Below are 19,270 nucleotides of genomic sequence, written 5' to 3'. Positions count from 1 at the left end.
CTGTGACCCCGCCAGTAAACGCCAAAGAATTTCCTGGGAACGTCGTCTGGTCCCCATGACACCAAGCATTCAGCAGGTAAGCTTCACAGTACTCTTTCTGATTTCCCGACAGTGATGCCTGGCTTCACTGCTTTTGCCCTGCGTCTTCAATGTCTCCCAGCGGAGAATATCCTAAAGATCGGGACTAAGCTTAAACAATACAAAACTTTAGACTGCTCAGGCCGAGTACTCGACTAGTATGTATTCAAGCCATTACGTGAACTGAAATAAGAGTCGAAAGCTGAATAAATGAAAGTGAAATGCAGTGCAAATGGTAGTACATAAGAATGAAAGTTGTTTTCGCCTCCTTCTTGTAAAAGACGTCCTATATTCGAGAATGTTGTGACATGTTGGTACTGATAACATGTTGGTTTCGTGTGTAAAAGTTGATGGCGAGCAACTGAAAAGATTGGATGATACAACTATTCAGAACATGAAGAAATACTCAAGTAATGCTGCGCAGATATAACGTAAAAAAAAGGATTTGTATCGTGAATGTTGTTGTTGTTGTTGTTGTTGTTGTGGTCTTCAGTCCTGAGACTGGTTTGATGCAGCTCTCCATGCTACCCTATCCTGCGCAAACTTCTTCATCTCCCAGTACTTACTGCAACCCACATCCTTCTGAATCTGCTTAGTGTATTTATCTCTTGGTCTCCCTCTACGATTTTTACCCTCCACGCTGCCCTCCATTGCTAAATTTGTGATCCCTTGATGCCTCAGAACATGTCCTACTAACCGGTCCCTTCTTTTTGTCAAGTTGTGCCACATACTCCTTTTTCTCCAATTCTATTCAATACTTCATCATTAGTTATGTGATCTACCCATCTAATCTTCAGCATTCTTCTGTAGCACCACATTTCGAAAGCTTCTATTCTCTTCTTGTCCAAACTATTTATCGTCCATGTTTCCCTTTCACACATGACTACACTCCATACAAATACTTTCAGAAACGACTTCCTGAACACTTAAATCTATACTCGATGTTAACAAATATCTCTTCTTCAGAAACGCTTTCCTTGCCATCGCCAGTCTACATTTTATATCTTTTCTACTTCGACCATCATTAGTTATTTTGCTCCCCAAATAGCAAAACTCCTTTACTACTTTAAGTGTCTCATTTCCTAATCTAATTCTCTCAGCATCACCCGACTTAATTCGACTACATTCCATTATCCTCGTTTTGCTTTTGTTGATGTTCATCTTATATCTCCTTTCAAGACACTGTCCATTCCGTTTAACTGCTCTTCCAAGTCCTTTGCTGTCTCTGATAGAATTACAGTGTCATCGGCGAATCTCAAAGTTTTTATTTCTTCTCCATGGATTTGTGAATACGTTACTGCAAATCACTGATTTGTAGCTGCAAGGTAAGATAGCAGATGTAAAATTTTTAGCAGGCCACGTTAGCTATTTAGACTACCTATGAATAAGAGCACATCATTTCTGATAAGCAGTAGCCTTTTACCCACTGGTGCTTTCTATTTCAGCACACTGACACAAATTCCTAAGTGCTGCTGTGTTGACAATGGTGTCTTGCAGCAGTGTCTTACTTGTGTAGTGATGTTCCCACAAAGACATCGGAGCAGTTTCCAACGAATTTTACAGAGTGTATCTCCAAAAAGTTTAAATTCTTGGTGGAGATGATCTGCACATAACGCAATGCTGTGATATTGATGAAATAAATTTTAAATCATAGCTCTTTTGGGAGGGCGATAGTGTACTGGTCGCCATACATATTATAATGATTAATGTGCAACTTGTACGAAGGTTGTTATGATTCAAAATTGCACGTAGAATACCGAGGGGTGGTTTTCATTCCACAAGATTAAACTTTCGAGTCTACCGTTTTGTTTGATTGCACGAAGAAGAACGATATTAATTTGTAGACTGAGAGTATGAGCTTACTGGTATAAGAAAGGGGCAATTAACAGGAATACTATGCAGTATTTCAGTATTTTACTCCCTGTACAAAGTTTAAGTTAGAACAACGAGTTCTTAGCGGCAGAAGCTAACTGTAGTTGTTTAAAAGCCATTATGTTTTTCAAATAGTAACAACTGGGCGAATAGACGTGAGAACTTTATACAATCCCCAACTTGCAGAACTGAAATAGTCTAGTCTTTTAAGACACCGTACATCCTTGTAAAGGAAAATTCCTAAAATTCAATTATGCACCAATACAGACACCTTTGTATCCAACTTCAAAGATAAGAACAAATTTAACTGCTGTGCTGTTTTTTAATCCGTCTCCTTCTGTTACTCATAAAGAATCTGGGCCCAAAAAATAAACTAAACTTTCAAAACATGTACAATATCTGTTGAACCTATTATGACATGGCGCAATTTTGTCACTGAAAAACTTGGCTGAATGGACGGAGGTTAAAGAACAAAAATCAGGTGCGAATTACATCAAACTCCTCTCATACATATTTTTTTTTGCAGCTACTAAGCGATTGATCTCAAGAAATTTCAGTATGCGGATTGAGCTAAGAGATACATTTCGCTCTTACGCAGACATGTAATGCCATTACTGGAGCAGTTGCTGCTTGGTAAAGTATAAACGGGTGCTTTAAATGACAGATTTGGAAGCAAGTATATCGTTTATGGTCACCGAGAGTTTGAAATAAGGTAACTCAATAGTACAGAACTAATGTTAATGAGTTTTGAAGTTAGGTGTTAGCCGAGACATTCTACGGAGTTAAGTGGTGCAGTGTTTAGCATGCTGGACTCGCACTGGGTAGGACAGCGCTTCAAATTCCCGACCAGATATCCAGATTTAGGTCTTCCGTAATTTACCTTAATGACTTAAGACGAATGCGGAGATCGTTCCTTTGAAAGGGTACGACTTCTTTCTTTGCCAACATTCCGCAATCAGAGCTTGTGATATGTTGTCCCTAATGACATTGTCATCGATGGAACGTTAAAACTTCAGGTTCCTTTTCCTTGGGAACATTATGATTAATAATTATTTTTAATAAGCCTAGTATTGTCGAAACATTAAACATTCGAAACATTTAATACTAGATGTGGATGAAGAAGGTATTGAGATTTTATGTTAGTTGCTGCTGTGCACATAGCCATACTAATAAACTTATGTGTGTGTACTGTAAAGTTTCTCTGGCTGTAGATGCTAATTTCACAGCCGAGATAAACATTTTTATTCTGGCAAGCGAGGAGTGGCTTGACGTTATTATATAAGTTTGTTGTATATACGTTGTCACAAAGAATATATTTGCCGAAGTAGGAAACTTATTTCTCCAGAAACACAACCAATCACACATTCAATAGCAACCACTAAAATGTTCTGCTGCAGTAAAACTTTCTGAACAAACGAAACTATTTATTTGTGTGTCATCACTGCATAAGCCAAGTATAAGGTTTCTGTTTAAGCCTATCTACACTGTCACCGTGTAATTGAAATATTATAGAAAGAAAGTTACTGACACATTAAAAAAGATAAATGTGACGGATTGTATAAATTGTAATTTGCTAAGATTTTATTTGAAAGACGAAAGCGCAGTGGTTTTCTAGAAATGGCCCTATTACATTGTAGGAGCACGCCCTTCATTTCCTCCGACCTTTGAGACTCAGATAGTCAGTTCGAAGTGTTACTTGCAATGTTTCACACACACACACACACACACAAATCATAGCCAGGACGATAGAAGTGGTAAGTGACAAACAAGTATCCTAAGACTGACTGAGGATTTATCCACAGGCCCATCCATTTGCAGTCTGCTACCCAGCAAGCCATGCTATCGTGGTTTTTGCCCACTAGCTCCCTTTCTAGTCCACCTTACTGTTGACAGAATGTATTCCGTCGTCTTTAGCGGTTGACTTCACTAAAACATTCTTGAAATCATAAACCTTTTTAAGAAGAAGTCCCCAAAACTAAAACTCTTCTAGCAAAATTAGATTCTTCTTGAAACATATAACCTATTTGGATAAAAAAAAAAACAATCTTAGCAACCAAGACGTTTGTGGAAACCAAAAGTCTTCTTTTAAAATGAAAATAATTCTCCAATTGAAAATTTTCTCGTAGGTTAAAGTTACTTTGCAGTCTAAAATCTTCCTGAAATATAAAATTAATCTTTTAAGGATAAATATTTGTCGTAAGTGAACTAAATGACGTCATTTTTTATGAGGAATAAACACCATGTTTCGTTTACTAATTAAAATCTGTAGAGGAAAACCGATAAGAATCCCCAAATTTAGATTTAAATTTCTGATCTGTGATACAAGGAGACAAGGAAAGGGAGCCCTAAAATTACACCGTAGGGTATTCCTTACTGGAGTAAAAACTACAACATTGTTACATTTTGATGACTCTTGTCAGTAAAATCCTAGGCTTCCGGGATAGCATTTATGCCTTTCGGTGAATGCTTGCACAGGACAGAAACCGTGTTACTTCTAACCCACCACTATTACTTCATAGTTTGTACTAGGAACAGACGATCACGTCAAATCGTAATTGATGAAATAAGCTTTTCCGGTAAAACTGAACAAATTTTGAATTTGAATACAGAAAATAGTTAGCCGTAGGGCCTATAATTCGTAATTAACGTGGCATGTAATTGCTATAATACTATTATTCTTATTATGAGGAAATCATCAGATATATCAGATATCAGTGTAGCAGTTAAATAGTAGCATCCGTAGTTTTACATTGTCCTGTCCTTTTTGTCAAGTAGAGTTGCTACATGGTACGGCTGCAAATTTTTGCTCACTGCCGCCCACGATATTAATGAGGGGTTTAAGAATGTTCTGAGGCACATGTACGCTACTGGCCATTAAAATTGCTACACCACGAAGATGACGTGCTATAGACGCGAAATTTAGCCGACACGAAGGAGATGCTGCGATATGCAAATGATTAGCTTTACAGAGCATTCACACAAGGTCGGCGCCGGTGGCGACACCTATAACGTGCTAACATGAGGAAAGATTCCAACCGATTTCTCATACACAAACAGCAGTTGACCGACGTTGCCTGGTGAAACATTTTTGTGATCCCTCGTGTAAGGAGGACAAATGCGTACCATAACGTTTGCGACTTTGATAAAGGTCGGATTGCGGTTTAACTTATAGCGACATTACTGCTCGCGTTGGTCGATATCCAATGACTGTTAGCAGAATATCGAATCGGGGGATTCAGGAGGGTAATACGGAACGCCGTGCTGGATCCCAACGGCCTCGTATCACTAGCAGTCGAGATGACAGGCATCTTATCCGCATGGCTGTAGGGGATCGTGCAGCCGCGTCTCGATCCCTGAGTCAACAGATGGGGACGTTTACAAGACAACAACCATCTGCACGAACAGTTCGACGACGTTTGCAGCAACATGGACTATCACCTCGGAGACCATGGCTGCGGTTACCCTTGACGCTGCATCACAGACAGGAGCGCCTGCGATGGTGTACTTAACGACGAACCTGGGTGCACGAATGGCAAAACGTCATTTTTTCGGATGAATCCAGGTTCTGTTTACAGCATCATGATGGTCGTATCCGTGTTTGGCGACATCGCGGTGAACGCACATTGGAAGCGTGTATTCGTCATCGCCATACTGGCGTATCATCCGGCGTGATGTTATGGGGTTCCACTGGTTACACGTCTCGGTCACCTTTTGTTCGCACTGACGGCACTTTGAACAGTGGACGTTACATTTCAGATGTGTTACGACTCATGGCTCTACCCTTCATTCGATCCCTGCGAAACCCTACAATTCAGCGGGATAATGCACGAACGCATGTTGCAGGTCCTGTATGGGCCTTTCTGGATACAGGAAATGTTCAACTGCTGCCCTGATCAGCACATTCTCCAGATCTGTCAGCAACTAAAAACATCTGGTCAATGGTGGCCGAGCAACTGGCTCGTCACAATACGCCAGTCACTACTCTTGATGAACTGTTTTATTGTGTTGAAGCTGCGCGGGCAGCTATAACTGTACACATCATCCAAGCTCTGTTTGACTGAATGCCCAGGCGTATCAAGGCCGTTATTACGGTCAGAGGTGGTCGTTCTGGGTACTGATTTTTCAGGATCTATGCACTCAAATTGCGTGAAAATGTAATCAAATGTCAGTTCTAGTATAATATATTTGTCCAATGAATACCCATTTATCATCTGCATTTCTTCTTGGTGTAGCAATTTTAATGGCCAGTAGTGAATTATTAATGGGAGGAAGATACGTGAAGCTAGTTATAGGTACTTACAGTGGTGCTAAACTGCTCATCCAGAGCGAGCAAAATGAGAGAGCTCTAGGTCAAGTTTGTTCAGACGGTCGCTTACCCGGCTGAGAGGATCTTCTGTATGTCGGCAGAGAAGGGGTCCCGGTTGGCGAACAGCTCTGGCAGGTGCCGGCGCACCGTGTAGTACATGTCGAGCTTCTCCTTGGTGCGCTCCAGCGAGAACTTGCAGCCGCGGAGGAACGTCAGCAGCCACTGGTCGTCTGCAAGCAAAGTCTGCAGCTGTCGTACGCCGAGAGATACATGTCCCATACCGCAGACCAATTCCTTGCTATTCTACAGTTACAGATTTCACTTGGGCGGAACTCGTAAACGAATATTCTGGTAATGCAATGATCACATTTGTTGTCTTAAGCCGGTGTATGAATAAGTGTTTCGAATATTCTATTGGAATTACCTTACAGTCGAACATTAGAGATGCAGGCAATGGTTTGAGAATGAACGCTCTGTTTCGAAATTAGTCACCGTTAAACATTATATCCATCCGTGACAGAACACTAAATAAACAGCAAATAGTCCAGGCGTCTCAAATGAATTTTTCCTCTGGACTTGAACACGACAGGAAGATATTGACCCATCAGCTTCGGTGGAGGTAAGGTTAGCGGTCTGAGAACAATAAGTAGTTGTTTCAATCGTCATTTCTCTGATCTCTTATCTCTTCGCTGAAAATATGTGATTGGGACTAATTGTGAAGATTGCAGAATGAAGTTAACGCTTATATGTCGATAGATGGTGCTTTTAGTTGTTTTGACTTGTGGATCCTGATGATTCTCACATTCTCGCGTTCTACTGCTACGGAGATGGTCTCGGGATCTAACGATGATGATAAATTATTTACACAACGCCTCAAACTCCTGAAGAAAGCTTAAGTGTCAGTAGGGTAACCCAACTGGTGAGGCCTATTACAAGGCCACATGGGGCATCATTGCAGTTACGTAGGTGGAAAGAAGTGGCTCTAACGGGACTAACAATTGTTCACCAACCTATAACATATGACCATCTCCAGAATGGAAGAGAAGCTCTGGTTTTTGCTGCTTGTGGTATGTCAGTTACTGTGTACCACATCTTGCCTGATTGTGTTTAGTACACGGAAAAGTAGAATAGAAAATTGTCTTTCTAGTGACCTGCTATCATTTTCTGGAGACAATGAGTTGAATGAGGAAAAAGTTTTGAAGTTTTGCTTACATACAACTAGACTGGTTCAAATGGCTCTGAGCACAATGGGACTTAACATCTGAGGTCATGAGTCCCCTAGAACTTACAACTACTTAAACCAAACTAACCTAAGGATATCACACACATCCATGCCCAAGGCAGGATTCGCACCTGCGACCGTAGCAGCAGCGCGGTTCCGGACTGAAGCGCTTAGAAACGCTCGGCTCAAAATGTGTGTGAAATCTTATGGGACTTAACTGCTAAGGTCATCAGTCCCTAAGCTTACACACTACTTAATCCAAATTATCCTAAGGACAAACACACACACCCATGCCCGAGGGAGGACTCGAACCTCCGCCGGGACCAGCCGCACAGTCCATGACTGCAGCGCCTTAGAGCGCGCTGCTAATCCCGCGCGGCGACGCTCGGCCACAGCGACAACTACACTGTTTTAAGGTATTTCAGAGAGGCTGCTTACTATATACCTCTAAATGATAAACCTACACTGTGACGTTTAGTGATAACAGATGGCATCTCTAAGCATGTTAGAATTCTGTTCTTAAGTTTAATTACGACCAGAACTAAAGTTTTTGCCGCGGGTGAAACTTTTCGTCCGTGAAACAGACCACAATCTTGTCACAACATATCTCGTAAACTGTACTGAATGAACTCACATATTTTTTTGGTGATTAACAACTCAACACCCTTCGCAACGGCCCCTTTCAAAAGTTTGATATCACAATGTGTTTGCTCTTTATAATATTCGCAAAACGCCATTTCGCTGTAGTTTTGTCGCTATGTAACAATAAAAAGGAAGCTTAAAGCCCTTACCTGCTAGAAAGAGCGTGCAACCTTTCTGTAATTATGGTAAAGACCTCTTTAATGTCTCCAAGCATGTCAAGAATGTATTGATCATTCATTTAGAGCCGGAAATTTTGTCTTGAATACGCGTAATGGCTCTGAGCACTATGGGACTTAACATCTATGGTCATCAGTCCCCTTGAACTTAGAAGTACTTAAACCTAACTAACCTAAGGATGTAACACAACACCCAGCCATCACGAGGCAGAGAAGAATACGCGTAATATTCGTGTACCGGAAGGCTTCGTGCTTGAGTCGTGACAAACACAGTGCTTTGCGTGCGGAAGTGGCAATATAATGGCAGCCGGCAGTGCCAATTTCCCATTGGTGTATTGCCGCCGAAAGCAGTCCGGTTCTTTTGCTGCCGAATAGTAACTATACTTCGATCAAACTAAATTTGTGATTGGCGTTTCAGCGAATCCAGTGGTAGGAACCAGCCACCCGCCAATCGTACAGGGGTTGGACAAAAATATGAAAACACTGCGAGAAATGCATACTTGAAAATAAATGCAGATGCAAGACAAGCCTAGAGATTGCAAGGTTGTATTTGACCATGAACTGCACCTGTGCAATGTCGTGAATACATTGCGAGCGTCAGTCGTGGTCGGAACAGTGTTCTATGTAATTGTGAGTGCATTGTGTTGAAGCTGAGTGAATTCGAACGTGGCCAAATTGCTTGCACACGTACGGTGGGAGCATCCGTAACCAAGAGGCACCGTATCGAAGATTTTCATCGCATACAGGGAAAGTTAAAAGAAAGAGTCATCCAATAACTCACTATGCGCACGGTCACTGAAGAGGAATGTGACAAAATATAAGAGGACGACAGATGCATAAGTCGATGAAGAACTGAATGTCGATCTACCGAACCCTTTCAGCACCGAAACAGCACAAAGGGAACTGCAAAGCTGCGAAATACAAAGCGAGATGCATTCCAGAACCCCTCATCAGTGGTACAAATGCCTGTATCAAGAAAACGTGGTGCCGAAGTCATTAAACCAGGACTATGGAACAGCAGAGGAGTATCGTTTGGTCGGATGAGTCTTGCCCCACACTGTTTCAAACTTCAGGCCCAGTTTACGTTTGGCGTATGCCGTCCCAAGGCTGCGATGCACATTGCTTGCTGCTAAGAGTGTAACGCCGTGGCGTTCCGGTGATGATCTGAGCAGCCATATATTGGTATTCCGTGGGCTCCATGGTAACTCTGCAAGGTCGCATTACTAACAAGGATTATTTGACCATTTTTGTTGATCACATTGTAATATTTCTGGCTTATTCAGTCATCATATTACGCTCCAGGAAGCTATTCCCAGGGCAGTGGAGATGCAAAAAGCATAGAGATGACGCAATGCGAGATGAGGTACCGGTGACGTTAGATTCGGTACCATTCCCGTGAGAAAGACCGCCTGCATGATGCTGCTGCTCTGTGATTGGCTGCTGTGTTCGGCGGTAGGGCGCAAAAACGTTAAACTTTAGTTGCTACTATTAATTAAACCTGTCATCCAAATTACTTCATTTTTTTAAAATAAACATCTCTCAATAGCCAGCTTTCAGTCAGTCATTTCAAAATTATTAAAATCAAAGTATTACTAAAACAAAAGACTGACGATATTACTGCCGATGCACTTCGGTGACGTTTGGGTCACGCCTTGCTGGCTTGGAGCGGGATGTGTCTCGGGCAGTCCGGCTCTACAGTTCTGACCGTTCCAGTAGATAGACATGTTGTCTGCTATAGCAGTATTTGTTTCATGCAATTTTATTTACTACAGTTCCAACCGGCGCTAGGTACAGACATATTGTCTGAAATAGTAGTATTTGATTCATGTAATTTTATTCTCCAGTTCTGACGGTTCCAGTAGGCAGACATGTTGTCTGTGGCAGGATGTATTTAATGTTATTTTAGCCAGATATAATGACTGTGGAAAGATATGTTCAATACGTTGTGATCAAGAATAGTTTCTCGTGTCTACATCAATAAAAACGCGAGTAGCATACCAAATGAGTTACAGTTAACTCGTAGCAACAGTTCCCCGCGAAGTTAATTTCAGCCTCAAGAAAAAGAATCCACGTCCTGCGTGCTGATTTCTGCGCTAGGGACATCATCATCAAGAATACAGCAGGTTGGTGATGTGTACAAGAACTTATGTATTCCACACAGGGCAGTGGAAACAACTAGGCACCTCACGTGTACTGCATACAGAGTACAAATGTGCTCAATGACGCGTCATCTGCAGTAATGCAGAGGAGGTAAAGAAGGATGAAAGTAATAACCCTATTTCACTTTTGTTCCTTTCTCTTGCCGTAACGTGCGACCCAGTTAAAATATTGGTGCCCCAATGGCGATGCTGCGTTCCAAGAAGACAGAGCCGCTGTTGCCATAGCCCGCATCGTCCACGACTGTTTTTGTAATCACAACGATGAACTGAAACTTCCTGGCAGATTAAAACTGTGTGCCCGACCGAGACTCGAACTCGGGACCTTTGCCTTTCGCGGGCAAGTGCTCTACCATCTGAGCTACCGAAGCACGACTCACGCCCGGTGCTCACAGCTTTACTTCTGCCAGTACCTCGTCTCCTACCTTCCAAACTCCGCTGCAGAGTGAAAATCTCATTCTGGAAACATCCCCCAGGCTGTGGCTAAGCCATGTCTCCGCAATATCCTTTCTTTCAGGAGTGCTAGTTCTGCAGGTTCGCAGGAGAGCTTCTGTAAAGTTTGGAAGGTAGGAGACGAGGTACTGGCAGAAGTAAAGCTGTGAGCACCGGGCGTGAGTCGTGCTTCGGTCGCTCAGATGGTAGAGCACTTGCCCGCGAAAGGCAAAGGTCCCGAGTTCGAGTCTCGGTCGGGCACACAGATTTAATCTGCCAGGAAGTTTCATATCGGCGCACACTCCGCTGCAGAGTGAAAATCTCATTCTGGAAACATCCCCCAGGCTGTGGCTAAGCCATGTCTCCGCAATATCCTTTCTTTCAGGAGTGCTAGTTCTGCAGGTTCGCAGGAGAGCTTCTGTAAAGTTTGGAAGGTAGGAGACGAGGTACTGGCAGAAGTAAAGCTGTGAGCACCGGGCGTGAGTCGTGCTTCGGTAGCTCAGGTGGTAGAGCACTTGCCCGCGAAAGGCAAAGGTCCCGAGTTCGAGTCTCGGTCGGGCACACAGTTTTAATCTGCCAGGAAGTTTCATATCAGCGCACACTCCGCTGCAGAGTGAAAATCTCATTCTGGAAACATCCCCCAGGCTGTGGCTAAGCCATGTCTCCGCAATATCCTTTCTTTCAGGAGTGCTAGTTCTGCAGGTTCGCAGGAGAGCTTCTGTAAAGTTTGGAAGGTAGGAGACGAGGTACTGGCAGAAGTAAAGCTGTGAGCAGCGGGCGTGAGTCGTGCTTCGGTAGCTCAGATGGTAGAGCACTTGCCCGCGAAAGGCAAAGGTCCCGAGTTCGAGTCTCGGTCGGGCACACAGTTTTAATCTGCCAGGAAGTTTCATATCAGCGCACACTCCGCTGCAGAGTGAAAATCTCATTCTGGAAACATCCCCCAGGCTGTGGCTAAGCCATGTCTCAGCAATATCCTTTCTTTCAGGAGTGCTAGTTCTGCAGGTTCGCAGGAGAGCTTCTGTAAAGTTTGGAAGGTAGGAGACGAGGTACTGGCAGAAGTAAAGCTGTGAGCACCGGGCGTGAGTCGTGCTTCGGTAGCTCAGATGGTAGAGCACTTGCCCGCGAAAGGCAAAGGTCCCGAGTTCGAGTCTCGGTCGGGCACACAGTTTTAATCTGCCAGGAAGTTTCATATCAGCGCACACTCCGCTGCAGAGTGAAAATCTCATTCTGGAAACATCCCCCAGGCTGTGGCTAAGCCATGTCTCCGCAATATCCTTTCTTTCAGGAGTGCTAGTTCTGCAGGTTCGCAGGAGAGCTTCTGTAAAGTTTGGAAGGTAGGAGACGAGGTACTGGCAGAAGTAAAGCTGTGAGCAGCGGGCGTGAGTCGTGCTTCGGTAGCTCAGATGGTAGAGCACTTGCCCGCGAAAGGCAAAGGTCCCGAGTTCGAGTCTCGGTCGGGCACACAGTTTTAATCTGCCAGGAAGTTTCATATCAGCGCACACTCCGCTGCAGAGTGAAAATCTCATTCTGGAAACATCCCCCAGGCTGTGGCTAAGCCATGTCTCCGCAATATCCTTTCTTTCAGGAGTGCTAGTTCTGCAGGTTCGCAGGAGAGCTTCTGTAAAGTTTGGAAGGTAGGAGACGAGGTACTGGCAGAAGTAAAGCTGTGAGCAGCGGGCGTGAGTCGTGCTTCGGTAGCTCAGATGGTAGAGCACTTGCCCGCGAAAGGCAAAGGTCCCGAGTTCGAGTCTCGGTCGGGCACACAGTTTTAATCTGCCAGGAAGTTTCATATCAGCGCACACTCCGCTGCAGAGTGAAAATCTCATTCTGGAAACATCCCCCAGGCTGTGGCTAAGCCATGTCTCCGCAATATCCTTTCTTTCAGGAGTGCTAGTTCTGCAGGTTCGCAGGAGAGCTTCTGTAAAGTTTGGAAGGTAGGAGACGAGGTACTGGCAGAAGTAAAGCTGTGAGCACCGGGCGTGAGTCGTGCTTCGGTAGCTCAGATGGTAGAGCACTTGCCCGCGAAAGCAAAGGTCCCGAGTTCGAGTCTCGGTCGGGCACACAGTTTTAATCTGCCAGGAAGTTTCATATCAGCGCACACTCCGCTGCAGAGTGAAAATCTCATTCTGGAAACATCCCCCAGGCTGTGGCTAAGCCATGTCTCCGCAATATCCTTTCTTTCAGGAGTGCTAGTTCTGCAGGTTCGCAGGAGAGCTTCTGTAAAGTTTGGAAGGTAGGAGACGAGGTACTGGCAGAAGTAAAGCTGTGAGCAGCGGGCGTGAGTCGTGCTTCGGTTGCTCAGATGGTAGAGCACTTGCCCGCGAAAGGCAAAGGTCCCGAGTTCGAGTCTCGGTCGGGCACACAGTTTTAATCTGCCAGGAAGTTTCATATCAGCGCACACTCCGCTGCAGAGTGAAAATCTCATTCTGGAAACATCCCCCAGGCTGTGGCTAAGCCATGTCTCCGCAATATCCTTTCTTTCAGGAGTGCTAGTTCTGCAGGTTCGCAGGAGAGCTTCTGTAAAGTTTGGAAGGTAGGAGACGAGGTACTGGCAGAAGTAAAGCTGTGAGCAGCGGGCGTGAGTCGTGCTTCGGTAGCTCAGATGGTAGAGCACTTGCCCGCGAAAGGCAAAGGTCCCGAGTTCGAGTCTCGGTCGGGCACACAGTTTTAATCTGCCAGGAAGTTTCATATCAGCGCACACTCCGCTGCAGAGTGAAAATCTCATTCTGGACAACGATGAACTGGCGCATTTCACCTGGCCACTAAAGCTACCAATTTTGCTGAGCCTTTATAGTCTGTTTTTGAGAGAAGTGTAGGTGATCGACATCCATCTCCATTATCGTTACCTGAACGTTCAACTATACTAATGGCCATTAAAATTGCTACACCACGAAGATGACGTGCTATAGACGCGAAATTTAACCGACAGGAAGAACATGCTGTGATATGCAAATGATTAGCTTTTCAGAGCATTCACACAACGTTGGTGCCGGTGGCGACACCTACAACGTGCTGACATGAGGAAAGTTTCCAACCGATTTCTCATACACAAACAGCACTTGACCGGCGTTGCCTCGTGAAACGTTGTTGTGATCCCTCGTGTAAGGAGATCGTGGCTGCCGTTACCCTTGACGCTGCATCACAGGAGCGCCTGCGATGGTATACTTAACGACGAACCTGGGTGCAGGAATGACACAACGTCATGTTTTCGGATAAATCCAGGTTCTGTTTACAGCATCATGATGGTGTTTGGCGACATCGCGGTGAACGCACATTGGTAGCGTGTATTCGTCATCGCCATACTGGCGTATCACCCGGCGTGATGGTATAGGGTGCCATTGGTTACACATCTCGGTCACCTCTTGTTCGCATTGACGGCACTTTGAACAGTGGAATTTACATTTCAGATGTGTTACGACCCGTGGCTCTACCCTTCATTCGATCCCTGCGAAACCCTACATTTCTGCAGGATAATGCACGATCGCATGTTGCAGGTCCTGTACGGGCCTTCCTGGATACAGAAAATGTTCGACTGCTGCCCTGGCCAGCATACTCTCCAGATCTCTCACCAACTGAAAACGTCTGGTCAATGGTGGCCGAGCAACTGGCTCGTCACAATGCGCCAGTCACTGCTCTTGATAAACTGTTGTATCGTGTTGAAGCTGCGCGGGCAGCTATAACTGTACACCCCATCCAATCTCTGTTTGACTCAATGCCCAGGCGTATCAAGGCTGTTATTACGGTCAGAGGTGGTCGTTCTGGGTACTGGTTTTTCAGGATCTATGCACTCAAATTGCGTGAAAATGTAATCAAATGTCAGTTCTAGTATAATATATTTGTCCAATGAATACCCGTTTATCATGTGCATTTCTTCTTGGTGTAGCATTGTTAATGGCCAATAGTGTATTTTGCAGGCAGTATGGTATAAGGTTCCTTAGAAAACGATACAGAACCTGTACTTGCCCATTCCGAGACGAATGGGAGCTGTTCTGATTGCTAATGTTTTCTCTACTTCATATTAGGCGTGATAATGTATTGTGCTTTTGGTGTTTCCATATTTTCGTTCACTCCGGCAGTTCTTACTCGAGCGACACACGCCGACTCTGTCGCCTATTCTGCAGATACAGGCAGAACCATGGACAGTGTGGATGGCTGCACGTCACCCGCTCCGTAGGACTTCAATCTGCTAGTTACAAAGTTATTTTATTCGAGCTTTATTTTTAACCGGTTAGTAGCAATCGCACTCTTGCCCTGCTTCGGCCAGTGTCGATTGCAGAGTTTCCACATTCGATGTACTTCTCGACGGTACTTCGAGTTTTGTAGTCTTGGCAACGGCAGAAAAGTGATGTGAGTTGGTGAGGTGGTGTGGTGAAGTCTGAAGAGACGTACGGAACTAAATCTATAGTAGCTCTCTCAAATTTTCTTCATAATATGGTAGGAGGAAATGTTTCCTATACTCGCCTATCTCTTGTCTGCTGCGAATGGTTCAATGTTCAACATATCGAGGAGTGAAATGAAGGCGTTCTGTAGCCTGTTTTTGTCTCTGTTTGTTATCCTCATTACTCTAAAGGCTAGAGATCGACATGGATGAATGATTGTTTTTCAGGTATCCACAGATAGTCACCTTAGATGATATAGCGAGATCATGGATAGTCGCGAACAAAAATATTGAAGTAGCGATTTGTGTTGATTACACCGAAGTTATGAAAATATTATTTTTATCACAAAATTTTAATAAGTCAACCATTATCCGTTTTCCTATCGTTGACTATACTAGCACTCGGTATGCTATCCTCTGAACATTTGAACTTTGGTTTGTGGGGCACTCAACTGCGTGGTTATTAGCGCCCGTACAATTTCCCAATATTTATTCAGTCCAATGTCGTCGCCACTTTCACGAATGATGATCGGATGATGAGGACAACTACGATTGTAGTTGGTGGCGACTTTAATTCACCAATATGTTGGCGAAAATACATGTTTAATACAGGAGGTACGCATAAAATATCAGTCGAAATTGTGCTAAACGCATTCTCTGAAAATTATTTGGAGCAGTTAGTTCATGAACACACGCGAATAGTAAATGGTTGTGAAAACACACTTGAGCTCTTAGCAACAAATAATCCTGAGTTAACAACGTGCATCGAAACGGATACAGGGGGGTTGCCGTAGCGAGATTGAATACTAAACCCACCAAATCCTCCATAAACAAACGAAAAATATACCTATTCAAAAAAGCAGATAAAAATTTACTTGATGTCTTCACGAGAGACAATCTCCACTTCTTCTAGATTAACAACGTAAGTGTAGACCAGATGTGGCTTGAATTCTGATAAATAGCATCGGCACAATTGAGAGATTTATACCAAATAAATTAACAAACGGCGGAGCTGATCCTCCTTGGTACACAAAACAGGTTAGAACACTGTTGTAGAAACAAAAAAAAAAACATGTCGGATTTAAACAGAAGCAAAGTCCCAAAGATTGGTGATCTTTTACGGAAGCTCAAAATTTAGCACGGACTTCAATGCGAGATGTTTATAATAGTTTCCACAACGAAACTTTGTCCCGAAACCTGGCAGAAAATACAAAGAGATTCTGGTCGTATGTGAAGTATGCTAGCGGCAAGACACAGTCATTGCCTCCTTCCCGCGATAGCAATGGAGTTACTATCGCAGACAGTGCTGCCAAAGCAGAGTTACTAAACACAGCGTTCCGAAATGCCTTCACAAGACGACGAAGTAAATATTCCAGAATTAGAATGAAGAACTAAAAGTGAGGTCATCCACATGAGTGCCAAAAGGAGTCCACCAAACTTCGGCGTGATATATCACTCAAATCTAAAGGTCGTAAATTCAACTAAATACCTAGGAATTACAATTACGAAAAAGGAAAATCAGAGCTCGTACGGAAGGATATAGGTGTTCCTTCTTTCCGTGTGCTATACGAGATTGGAATAATAGAGAATTATGAAGGGGTGTCAATGAATCCTCTGCCAGACACTTAAATGTGACTTGCAAAGTATCCATGTAGATGTATGTGTAGACAACACAAACACCCAGTCCCCGAGTGGAGAAAATGCTCAACCCTCTCGGGAATCGAACCCGGGACCCCTTGATCAACAGGCAGCGGACATCCTCTAAATGTGTGGGTTATACCTTTTGAGATTAGAGATTTAGAGATTAGTGTGGTTGCGTTTCTGCCGCCACAAGAAATATTGGAGCGACGTTACTAAGGGATAGACATGAAGCCACCACTAACAAACTACTGTTTTCATTGGGACAGAGGATATCCAGTGGTTCACGTTTAATAATTTAGAAGGGGCAATCAAAAATTTTATGTTTGAGGCGTTGCTGCAGCGTATAAGAAACGTAGCACGAAACCGATGCTGGTATAAAAGCACTGACTTGTAAGTGAGGGATTAGTGCGGCATTCGTGCCTTTCCGACGCGCGTGCGGTAAATGCGGACGTGCACTATGGCGATGTTATTTCCAGATGCATTCAAATAGGACCAACATCCTGTTATTTCTTCCTTGGTTGTCGAAAGACAAACAGCTGTAGACATCCACTGAAAAATGAAGAATTTGTATGGGGCAGCATGTCTGTCGAAAATCACCGTTGTGGAAAGGTGCGCTAAGGGGCAGTTCTGCTACATGATAACGCTCGTTCCAATATCGCGTATACTGTAACGCAGAAGTTACGCCAACTCAAGTCCTAATCTCTTCCCATTATCACGCCTTCGTTCTCTTAAATAAGGCCTTGGTGTGTCGACGACTCCTATCGGACGAAGATGGGCAGCAGTCAGGTACGGTCTTCTTCACGCAGCAGGACACTGTGTTTTACCAAATGGGTGTTTTGTAGTTGGTGTGTCGGTGGAATGATTGCCTCGGTGCTCACGGCGATTTTACCTGATTGGCATACTGATCCTGGACTGTACGGCCTTCGAACTGAAACTTTTGATCACATTTTCCAATTACAATAAATAAATTAATGGAAACGCATGATGTCTATAAACAGCCAAGTTCTTCACGTTTCCTTTGGTAGTGGAAGTTCTTCAGAAACAGGTGGATGAAGTCTCTTACAGAATTCTACAGAAAAGAATCACGCATTTCTAATAACTGAAAGGTCCACGCGATCTCATTACTATCTTCTAATCAAAGTGCTCAAACAGAAATGAGTGTAACACATATAACCACCTCTTCAAAAATGTTCAAATGTGTGGGAATTCCTAAGGGACCAAACTGCTGAGGTCATCGGCTCCCAGACTTACACACTACTTCAACTAGCTTACGCTAATGACAACACATGCCCGAGGGAGGACTCGAACCTCCGGCGGGAGAGACCGAGCAGTTCGTCACATGGCCCCTCTAACCGCGCGTCCACTCCGCGCCGTGACACCTCTTCCTTCAGTCAAAGGTATACAAGTTGTTTCAAAGTTTTTGTTAGGGGTGGCGTATTGCGTTGTGGGGAAAAACTTTTTTTAACACAAAGTGTTCGCTGACGCTTCCCAGCAAAGCATCCATCATCCCTGAACGAAGTGATTTCACTGAACTACCTGGTATTATCAGGTGTATTGCGCGCTTACCACCCCAGTTGAGGCGTAGCGCCGTATACCGATCCTGCCTTGGAGGCGGTTAAGTAGGAGATGTGTCTCAGAGCTGGATAGTGACAGATGGTGACGCGAGACTGGACGCGCACGTAGTTTATGTATCAGCCGTTAGAGGACAGTATTGGATAGGGGACTGTGATTTAGTTTTGATTGTACCTACTAGAGTGCACTAAAGTAATAGAATGTTTTCCATAAACTGTTCTATTATTTTTATAAACTGTTATTATGTCTTTTTGTGTATGTAAAATGTTATAAATGTGTTTTAGCAGTATGAGTGATGCGTGAGTGTGGTTTAAGGTTAATATGAAGATAATTGTTTAACGAGTTATGTAGTGGGATTTAGTGTGGGAACATTTCGAAAAACTATGGATGTGGACAAAGGGGATTTTTGTAGAATAGATTTGTAAAGTAAGTTTATGGTAAAGGGAAAGTTAATTCAGGTATAAATAACAATAATAAATAACATTATGCATAAACAAAACTTCAGCATATTAGATAATTACCGGCAACGGTGACCGACCGGTTCTAGGCGCTTCAGTCTGGAACCGCGTGACTGCTACGGTCGCAGGTTCGAATCCTGCCTTGGGCATTGATGTGTGTGCTGTCCTTAGGTTAGTTAGGTTTAAGTAGTTCTAAGTTATAGGGGACTGTTGACCTCTGATGTTAAGTCCCATTGTGCTCAGAGCCATTTGAACCACTTTTTAGATAATTACGTCGGTAAAAAGTGCAGTCGTTAGATTTACTATTTTGCGATTGGTTATTGATGAAAAGCGCGGA

The 19,270-nt window shown here is 43.7% G+C and overlaps 1 protein-coding gene across 1 annotated transcript in view; it reads right to left on the bottom strand.

Moving 5' to 3' along the window:
- Positions 1-19,270, bottom strand: part of LOC124712270 (alpha-tocopherol transfer protein-like) — an 80,578-nt gene that overhangs the window by 47,797 nt on the left and 13,511 nt on the right. Inside the window, exon 3 of the mRNA XM_047242565.1 lies at positions 6,327-6,486. Coding sequence (XP_047098521.1) covers positions 6,327-6,486 — 160 coding nt within the window. The remainder of the gene's footprint in view (positions 1-6,326; positions 6,487-19,270) is intronic.

This window comes from Schistocerca piceifrons, chromosome 8 (assembly GCF_021461385.2).
Source record: "Schistocerca piceifrons isolate TAMUIC-IGC-003096 chromosome 8, iqSchPice1.1, whole genome shotgun sequence".
NCBI classification, from domain to species: Eukaryota; Metazoa; Arthropoda; class Insecta; order Orthoptera; family Acrididae; genus Schistocerca; species Schistocerca piceifrons.
This window is presented reverse-complemented; position numbering and strand designations above follow the sequence as displayed.